Source organism: Nakaseomyces glabratus, chromosome L (genome assembly GCF_010111755.1).
Source record: "Nakaseomyces glabratus chromosome L, complete sequence".
Lineage (NCBI taxonomy): Eukaryota > Fungi > Ascomycota > Saccharomycetes > Saccharomycetales > Saccharomycetaceae > Nakaseomyces > Nakaseomyces glabratus.
The window spans coordinates 3297-14582 of record NC_088962.1 but is presented as its reverse complement, the minus strand read 5'-3'; the positions used below and the strand labels follow the sequence as shown (position 1 = coordinate 14582).

The window sequence follows — 11286 nt, the reverse complement described above, 5'->3', positions numbered from 1 at the left end:
CAACAAGCGGCTCCCATCGGTTGCGGGAGTACATTTCTTTTTGGTTCTCGGTTGAATTTCTCATAAAATCCCACTTCTTTTTCTTCTCATTGAAACTCTCGCACGTAGTACTGTTTCAATAATCTTCTCATGCTCCCCTCTCATTGGTTAGCCTATAACGCCATTTTCTGTCCACACAAATGTAGCAGCTTACACAAACTCAACCTCTAGTTGCAGATAATCCCAGTGCCACTTCGTAGTACTAATAATATGTTCCAACCAGAAAGACTGGCAACATTAAATTTTGTTTCCGATCACCCTAGTAAACTTAGAAATGTCCAAGAAATCGAATCATCCAACAGTAATGCTCGCACTTTCGCCCTTAAACGTTCCTCACAAAACAGGTTGTATATGTTTACCCCCGTAATTGACCAAGACTTTCATCCCTTAGTAAATAAGAAGGGGCAATAGCTTCCTTTATCGGCATGCCGTGAATACCTAAATAATCAATGCCAGTATTAAACACCTCCGAAGATATCAGTATAATATGGAAACCTCATTGTTCAAAATAATCTGTGCTGATTCGAACTAGTTTCCTCTATTCAATCGCACTGCCCACTTTTCACTTCTTCTCAGAATTAGAATTAATTTAGGAAGATTTGCACAAAGCCAAATTGACCCCCTAATGCTCAATATTCTCAGTAAAGAACTCAAGCTACCAAATTTTCGGTAAATTTTCAGTGTATAGTAACCCGAGAAAACTTGCACATTCTGCAAAATATTTTTGATATACATTTTATATAAATACCATCTCTATAACTAACGTAATATGGAATTCCAAGTGTATGCTAAAATCGTATTATATTATATAATACATGTGACCATATATTGTCTATAGTGACAAAAGAAAAAACTTCAAAAAAGTTATACTGAGAAGAAGTAATACTAGTAATAATAGTAAGTGCAGGTGTTCTACTGATTAATTTTTTATGAGATTTAGAAACATATTATTATTAGCTGCCAGTACAGTATTTTACTGCACATCGGTACTTGCTAAAACTTATGAAAATCAAGAAATTGTCCTTGACAGTGCTACGCTTGGATTGACAACCTACGAAGATGACGAACTGATGGTTCTGAAAAATGCTAAGGTGACACTTAATGATTTCACAACTATCAAATTACCAGAAGGTATTTCACTGACTGGCAATTCTGTACTTAAGATAAATGCGCCTTCAGGTGATGGCACTCCATATTCAATAGTTATCAATGGCAAGGTAAGTATAGATGATGAATCACAGTTTATCTTTGATGGTAGCTCATTGTCATATAACATTGTTGCGTCAGACTTTGACTACAGTACTTTTACATTCGATATCAACACCGGTGCTGATGGGGTCTTTATATCAAAAAATAGTCTTATGAGAATTAAATTACCAAAGACAACCGGTACTGGTATTGTTGCTGATATAACATTTAACCCCTCAATTCATATCGGTGGCACGTACAAGGCTCCTAATAACTCACCATTAGCCATATTGGGTAATCTCGAGGTGTTGAGAAGTGACTCGAAAGTAGATGGCTACTTTGATGACAAGTTATGGAGAGTAGATCTTGGTCCTGATCACATTGATGAAAATGGTGTATTCACTATTCAGAATGATTTATCAGGTAATATACACTGTCAAGCTTTTATTGGCGTTTATGCGGATATTTTTAAAGGAACAGAAAATGTACTAATTCGTTCATTAGGTTATCAAGGGTATTCAGTCGTTTCACCAATCACAATTGACCTCGGTGAAGGCCCAGTATTGGGGCCTCAAATTGTCCTTAACTATATCTTACTCCCAGAAGGTCAAGATGGCTTTAAGTTTTTAAATTTCAAATATTTAGATGGAAAAAGTGCGTTACAACAGATGGGTCTCATGTATTTCTTCGACGGTAATAGCAAAGATGTAATTGCAACGGCTGAAAACAATGTCATTGAGGTGAAAAATCTTACGTCACAAAAGTCGATATCTGTAATAGGTGATCACAATTATAACATCAGCTCAATGTACATACAAGGTAATCCTGATGCAAGAAACGGATATTTTAGTTTTCACAAGTATGAAAATGAAGTGGCAATCCTCCTCCAACCTATATCCTCAGAAAATTCCGATTATACGACGACGATCGACAAGGGCAACGGTGACTTCGAGACAGACCTTGTTTCGCACATCACGACCAAGGACACTGACGGCAAGCCTACCACAATCACAACCACCATACCATTGTACGGGCCTGCACCTCCAGCTGTGACGAAGACAGTTGATCTGGGCAACGAAGTGACTGAGTATCTGGTCATCAGCTACTGGACGACCACCAATGAATTCGGGGGTCTGATCACGACAAACTCGACGGCCACCTACAGTCCTCCACCGGTGACTGTGACAGCCACCACTGCGTCGGACTACATTGAGTCGGACTGGATCTCGTTCTTCATCACCACTGATGAGAAGGGCGATATTGTTACGAGCAGCACTCTGTTCAACGCCACGCGTGACTACAACTTGCCGGAGGCCCCCCACACGTCGTTCGGGCCTGCACCTCCAGCTGTGACGAAGACAGTTGATCTGGGCAACGAAGTGACTGAGTATCTGGTCATCAGCTACTGGACGACCACCAATGAATTCGGGGGTCTGATCACGACAAACTCGACGGCCACCTACAGTCCTCCACCGGTGACTGTGACAGCCACCACTGCGTCGGACTACATTGAGTCGGACTGGATCTCGTTCTTCATCACCACTGATGAGAAGGGCGATATTGTTACGAGCAGCACTCTGTTCAACGCCACGCGTGACTACAACTTGCCGGAGGCCCCCCACACGTCGTTCGGGCCTGCACCTCCAGCTGTGACGAAGACAGTTGATCTGGGCAACGAAGTGACTGAGTATCTGGTCATCAGCTACTGGACGACCACCAATGAATTCGGGGGTCTGATCACGACAAACTCGACGGCCACCTACAGTCCTCCACCGGTGACTGTGACAGCCACCACTGCGTCGGACTACATTGAGTCGGACTGGATCTCGTTCTTCATCACCACTGATGAGAAGGGCGATATTGTTACGAGCAGCACTCTGTTCAACGCCACGCGTGACTACAACTTGCCGGAGGCCCCCCACACGTCGTTCGGGCCTGCACCTCCAGCTGTGACGAAGACAGTTGATCTGGGCAACGAAGTGACTGAGTATCTGGTCATCAGCTACTGGACGACCACCAATGAATTCGGGGGTCTGATCACGACAAACTCGACGGCCACCTACAGTCCTCCACCGGTGACTGTGACAGCCACCACTGCGTCGGACTACATTGAGTCGGACTGGATCTCGTTCTTCATCACCACTGATGAGAAGGGCGATATTGTTACGAGCAGCACTCTGTTCAACGCCACGCGTGACTACAACTTGCCGGAGGCCCCCCACACGTCGTTCGGGCCTGCACCTCCAGCTGTGACGAAGACAGTTGATCTGGGCAACGAAGTGACTGAGTATCTGGTCATCAGCTACTGGACGACCACCAATGAATTCGGGGGTCTGATCACGACAAACTCGACGGCCACCTACAGTCCTCCACCGGTGACTGTGACAGCCACCACTGCGTCGGACTACATTGAGTCGGACTGGATCTCGTTCTTCATCACCACTGATGAGAAGGGCGATATTGTTACGAGCAGCACTCTGTTCAACGCCACGCGTGACTACAACTTGCCGGAGGCCCCCCACACGTCGTTCGGGCCTGCACCTCCAGCTGTGACGAAGACAGTTGATCTGGGCAACGAAGTGACTGAGTATCTGGTCATCAGCTACTGGACGACCACCAATGAATTCGGGGGTCTGATCACGACAAACTCGACGGCCACCTACAGTCCTCCACCGGTGACTGTGACAGCCACCACTGCGTCGGACTACATTGAGTCGGACTGGATCTCGTTCTTCATCACCACTGATGAGAAGGGCGATATTGTTACGAGCAGCACTCTGTTCAACGCCACGCGTGACTACAACTTGCCGGAGGCCCCCCACACGTCGTTCGGGCCTGCACCTCCAGCTGTGACGAAGACAGTTGATCTGGGCAACGAAGTGACTGAGTATCTGGTCATCAGCTACTGGACGACCACCAATGAATTCGGGGGTCTGATCACGACAAACTCGACGGCCACCTACAGTCCTCCACCGGTGACTGTGACAGCCACCACTGCGTCGGACTACATTGAGTCGGACTGGATCTCGTTCTTCATCACCACTGATGAGAAGGGCGATATTGTTACGAGCAGCACTCTGTTCAACGCTACACGTGACTATATAGATTCACAAGCTCCATATACGTCATCCTCAAGATATTCAAAATCGAAAATTGAAGAGTCCGACTACACGACGACGATCGACAAGGGCAACGGTGACTTCGAGACAGACCTTGTTTCGCACATCACGACCAAGGACTCTGACGGCAAGCCTACCACGATCACCACCACCATCCCATTGAAGCCAAGTGATGCCGGCGAGGCCGACTACACGACGACGATCGACAAGGGCAACGGTGACTTCGAGACAGACCTTGTTTCGCACATCACGACCAAGGACTCTGACGGCAAGCCTACCACGATCACCACCACCATCCCATTGAAGCCAAGTGATGCCGGCGAGGCCGACTACACGACGACGATCGACAAGGGCAACGGTGACTTCGAGACAGACCTTGTTTCGCACATCACGACCAAGGACTCTGACGGCAAGCCTACCACGATCACCACCACCATCCCATTGAAGCCAAGTGATGCCGGCGAGGCCGACTACACGACGACGATCGACAAGGGCAACGGTGACTTCGAGACAGACCTTGTTTCGCACATCACGACCAAGGACTCTGACGGCAAGCCTACCACGATCACCACCACCATCCCATTGAAGCCAAGTGATGCCGGCGAGGCCGACTACACGACGACGATCGACAAGGGCAACGGTGACTTCGAGACAGACCTTGTTTCGCACATCACGACCAAGGACTCTGACGGCAAGCCTACCACGATCACCACCACCATCCCATTGAAGCCAAGTGATGCCGGCGAGGCCGACTACACGACGACGATCGACAAGGGCAACGGTGACTTCGAGACAGACCTTGTTTCGCACATCACGACCAAGGACTCTGACGGCAAGCCTACCACGATCACCACCACCATCCCATTGAAGCCAAGTGATGCCGGCGAGGCCGACTACACGACGACGATCGACAAGGGCAACGGTGACTTCGATACAGACCTTGTTTCGCACATCACGACCACGGACTCCGACGGCAAGCCTACCACGATCACCACCACCATCCCATTGAAGCCAAGTGATGCCGGCGAGGCCGACTACACGACGACGATCGACAAGGGCAACGGTGACTTCGAGACAGACCTTGTTTCGCACATCACGACCAAGGACTCTGACGGCAAGCCTACCACGATCACCACCACCATCCCATTGAAGCCAAGTGATGCCGGCGAGGCCGACTACACGACGACGATCGACAAGGGCAACGGTGACTTCGAGACAGACCTTGTTTCGCACATCACGACCAAGGACTCTGACGGCAAGCCTACCACGATCACCACCACCATCCCATTGAAGCCAAGTGATGCCGGCGAGGCCGACTACACGACGACGATCGACAAGGGCAACGGTGACTTCGAGACAGACCTTGTTTCGCACATCACGACCAAGGACTCTGACGGCAAGCCTACCACGATCACCACCACCATCCCATTGAAGCCAAGTGATGCCGGCGAGGCCGACTACACGACGACGATCGACAAGGGCAACGGTGACTTCGAGACAGACCTTGTTTCGCACATCACGACCAAGGACTCTGACGGCAAGCCTACCACGATCACCACCACCATCCCATTGAAGCCAAGTGATGCCGGCGAGGCCGACTACACGACGACGATCGACAAGGGCAACGGTGACTTCGAGACAGACCTTGTTTCGCACATCACGACCAAGGACTCTGACGGCAAGCCTACCACGATCACCACCACCATCCCATTGAAGCCAAGTGATGCCGGCGAGGCCGACTACACGACGACGATCGACAAGGGCAACGGTGACTTCGAGACAGACCTTGTTTCGCACATCACGACCAAGGACTCTGACGGCAAGCCTACCACGATCACCACCACCATCCCATTGAAGCCAAGTGATGCCGGCGAGGCCGACTACACGACGACGATCGACAAGGGCAACGGTGACTTCGAGACAGACCTTGTTTCGCACATCACGACCAAGGACTCTGACGGCAAGCCTACCACGATCACCACCACCATCCCATTGAAGCCAAGTGATGCCGGCGAGGCCGACTACACGACGACGATCGACAAGGGCAACGGTGACTTCGAGACAGACCTTGTTTCGCACATCACGACCAAGGACTCTGACGGCAAGCCTACCACGATCACCACCACCATCCCATTGAAGCCAAGTGATGCCGGCGAGGCCGACTACACGACGACGATCGACAAGGGCAACGGTGACTTCGAGACAGACCTTGTTTCGCACATCACGACCAAGGACTCTGACGGCAAGCCTACCACGATCACCACCACCATCCCATTGAAGCCAAGTGATGCCGGCGAGGCCGACTACACGACGACGATCGACAAGGGCAACGGTGACTTCGAGACAGACCTTGTTTCGCACATCACGACCAAGGACTCTGACGGCAAGCCTACCACGATCACCACCACCATCCCATTGAAGCCAAGTGATGCCGGCGAGGCCGACTACACGACGACGATCGACAAGGGCAACGGTGACTTCGAGACAGACCTTGTTTCGCACATCACGACCAAGGACTCTGACGGCAAGCCTACCACGATCACCACCACCATCCCATTGAAGCCAAGTGATGCCGGCGAGGCCGACTACACGACGACGATCGACAAGGGCAACGGTGACTTCGAGACAGACCTTGTTTCGCACATCACGACCAAGGACTCTGACGGCAAGCCTACCACGATCACCACCACCATCCCATTGAAGCCAAGTGATGCCGGCGAGGCCGACTACACGACGACGATCGACAAGGGCAACGGTGACTTCGAGACAGACCTTGTTTCGCACATCACGACCAAGGACTCTGACGGCAAGCCTACCACGATCACCACCACCATCCCATTGAAGCCAAGTGATGCCGGCGAGGCCGACTACACGACGACGATCGACAAGGGCAACGGTGACTTCGAGACAGACCTTGTTTCGCACATCACGACCAAGGACTCTGACGGCAAGCCTACCACGATCACCACCACCATCCCATTGAAGCCAAGTGATGCCGGCGAGGCCGACTACACGACGACGATCGACAAGGGCAACGGTGACTTCGAGACAGACCTTGTTTCGCACATCACGACCAAGGACTCTGACGGCAAGCCTACCACGATCACCACCACCATCCCATTGAAGCCAAGTGATGCCGGCGAGGCCGACTACACGACGACGATCGACAAGGGCAACGGTGACTTCGAGACAGACCTTGTTTCGCACATCACGACCAAGGACTCTGACGGCAAGCCTACCACGATCACCACCACCATCCCATTGAAGCCAAGTGATGCCGGCGAGGCCGACTACACGACGACGATCGACAAGGGCAACGGTGACTTCGAGACAGACCTTGTTTCGCACATCACGACCAAGGACTCTGACGGCAAGCCTACCACGATCACCACCACCATCCCATTGAAGCCAAGTGATGCCGGCGAGGCCGACTACACGACGACGATCGACAAGGGCAACGGTGACTTCGAGACAGACCTTGTTTCGCACATCACGACCAAGGACTCTGACGGCAAGCCTACCACGATCACCACCACCATCCCATTGAAGCCAAGTGATGCCGGCGAGGCCGACTACACGACGACGATCGACAAGGGCAACGGTGACTTCGAGACAGACCTTGTTTCGCACATCACGACCAAGGACTCTGACGGCAAGCCTACCACGATCACCACCACCATCCCATTGAAGCCAAGTGATGCCGGCGAGGCCGACTACACGACGACGATCGACAAGGGCAACGGTGACTTCGAGACAGACCTTGTTTCGCACATCACGACCAAGGACTCTGACGGCAAGCCTACCACGATCACCACCACCATCCCATTGAAGCCAAGTGATGCCGGCGAGGCCGACTACACGACGACGATCGACAAGGGCAACGGTGACTTCGAGACAGACCTTGTTTCGCACATCACGACCAAGGACTCTGACGGCAAGCCTACCACGATCACCACCACCATCCCATTGAAGCCAAGTGATGCCGGCGAGGCCGACTACACGACGACGATCGACAAGGGCAACGGTGACTTCGAGACAGACCTTGTTTCGCACATCACGACCAAGGACTCTGACGGCAAGCCTACCACGATCACCACCACCATCCCATTGAAGCCAAGTGATGCCGGCGAGGCCGACTACACGACGACGATCGACAAGGGCAACGGTGACTTCGAGACAGACCTTGTTTCGCACATCACGACCAAGGACTCTGACGGCAAGCCTACCACGATCACCACCACCATCCCATTGAAGCCAAGTGATGCCGGCGAGGCCGACTACACGACGACGATCGACAAGGGCAACGGTGACTTCGAGACAGACCTTGTTTCGCACATCACGACCAAGGACTCTGACGGCAAGCCTACCACGATCACCACCACCATCCCATTGAAGCCAAGTGATGCCGGCGAGGCCGACTACACGACGACGATCGACAAGGGCAACGGTGACTTCGAGACAGACCTTGTTTCGCACATCACGACCAAGGACTCTGACGGCAAGCCTACCACGATCACCACCACCATCCCATTGAAGCCAAGTGATGCCGGCGAGGCCGACTACACGACGACGATCGACAAGGGCAACGGTGACTTCGAGACAGACCTTGTTTCGCACATCACGACCAAGGACTCTGACGGCAAGCCTACCACGATCACCACCACCATCCCATTGAAGCCAAGTGATGCCGGCGAGGCCGACTACACGACGACGATCGACAAGGGCAACGGTGACTTCGAGACAGACCTTGTTTCGCACATCACGACCAAGGACTCTGACGGCAAGCCTACCACGATCACCACCACCATCCCATTGAAGCCAAGTGATGCCGGCGAGGCCGACTACACGACGACGATCGACAAGGGCAACGGTGACTTCGAGACAGACCTTGTTTCGCACATCACGACCAAGGACTCTGACGGCAAGCCTACCACGATCACCACCACCATCCCATTGAAGCCAAGTGATGCCGGCGAGGCCGACTACACGACGACGATCGACAAGGGCAACGGTGACTTCGAGACAGACCTTGTTTCGCACATCACGACCAAGGACTCTGACGGCAAGCCTACCACGATCACCACCACCATCCCATTGAAGCCAAGTGATGCCGGCGAGGCCGACTACACGACGACGATCGACAAGGGCAACGGTGACTTCGAGACAGACCTTGTTTCGCACATCACGACCAAGGACTCTGACGGCAAGCCTACCACGATCACCACCACCATCCCATTGAAGCCAAGTGATGCCGGCGAGGCCGACTACACGACGACGATCGACAAGGGCAACGGTGACTTCGATACAGACCTTGTTTCGCACATCACGACCACGGACTCCGACGGCAAGCCTACCACGATCATAACAACTGTGACTTTAACAGAAGAACCAGATTACACATCTGTGTTTGTTTCTGATGGTCACACGATCACAGCTGTTGTTTCTCATGTTACAACGACGAATGATGTCGGTCAGACGGTCACCACTACTGTGACCGTTATGTCATATGATCAAGTGGGTGATGGTGTATACACTTCTGCTCCTGCTTACTCGCAGCCCCCAGTAACTACGACAACTGTGAGTGCAGACACTACTACTGCCACTGTTGTAATTTCGTACTTCCCATCTGTTGGCGACGATGGTGTCACCAGGACAGGTACAACTACTATCTCCACTGTCTCTGTTGGAGGTGAAGCCGACTACACCACAACAGTCGACAGGGGTAATGGCAGTACCGAAACTGATGTCATTTCGCATATCACCACTACCGACTCCAATGGTAATCCTACAACAATAACCACCACAATCACGAATGCACCCGCACCTTCGAATTCTAAAGCAAATATTGGGTCTGATCACACCACCACCGTGGTTTCTAACGGTCACACATTCACCGGGGTTGTATCCCATAGCACAGGTACTGATGAGCACGGTCACACAATTGTTTCTACAGTAACGCAAACCGTGGGTGGCCAGAGTCATGGCAGCACTGTTTCAAGTGCAAAACCAGTCTCAACTGTATCCGGTGCAGGATCTAATGCTCCTGGAACAGCAGGTGTAGGTGGTATTGTCAACTCTCAGAAACCTCAGTCAGGAAATGTGGCTGGTCAAGGGTCGGGCAACGAAAAGCCAACACAAGCTGCTGGCACAGCCGGTGGTAGTGGCTCTGGATCTGGCTCTGGGTCAGTGCACCAATCGGCAGGCAATAATGTACCATCTGGATCTCCATCTGTTCAGAGTGCAAAGGGTACTGCATCTCCAGTCAGTGGTATTCATAGTAGCCAAACACCACACTCTGTACCTTCACAAGCTCAAACACAAGGACAAGCACAAGCACAATCATCACGTCAACAGGCTGCCACGACTGTTCTATTATCATCTGGTTCCTCTGTTGACAACATCGGCAGTGGATTCAGCAGCACGCAAACAGCTTCTGTCCTACAGGGTAAGGGTGCTTCGATTAGAGTTGCTTCTTCCAGTATTGTATTCTCAATGATTGTAGTAATAGTTTTCGGTATGATCTAAAGTGTACTAGTTCTGTGACTGATCAACATGTACAATATTACAAACGTTCGTCCAGCCATGATTTTTAGATAGGCTGTTTCTTTCAATATGAACATTGATAAAAAAGACTGATTATAGTCCAACAAAACAAAAAAAAACTGAAAAAACACTAAAGTAAAAAAAAACTGAAGCTTCCCTATATATATTTATTGTTCGTAATTTGGGGCTATTATTTTTGTTTCAGGTACTGTTTTTTATATCTCATATTAATAATGTGAGCAGTATTATTCTCAAGAGTTTTTGTATATATTATTTATCAGTTACAATTTAAGCACTTTTCTCTTCTAAAAGTTTTATGTTATTTTATTTCTTTGTTATTGTATTGTGTGGGTCTTACTGTTGTCGCTGTTTCTTATAAAATCTTGGTCAACCATGG

The 11286-nt window shown here is 50.8% G+C and overlaps 1 protein-coding gene across 1 annotated transcript; it reads left to right on the top strand.

The window, feature by feature from the left end:
- Positions 1 to 968: 968 nt before the first annotated feature.
- On the top strand, positions 969 to 10871 carry GVI51_L00011 (uncharacterized protein; the record flags this gene model as incomplete). The annotated part of the gene is made up of 1 exon (XM_002999538.2): positions 969 to 10871. The coding sequence occupies one exon, from the start codon at positions 969 to 971 to the stop codon at positions 10869 to 10871; it is 9903 nt and encodes a 3300-aa protein (XP_002999584.2).
- Positions 10872 to 11286: the final 415 nt, after the last annotated feature.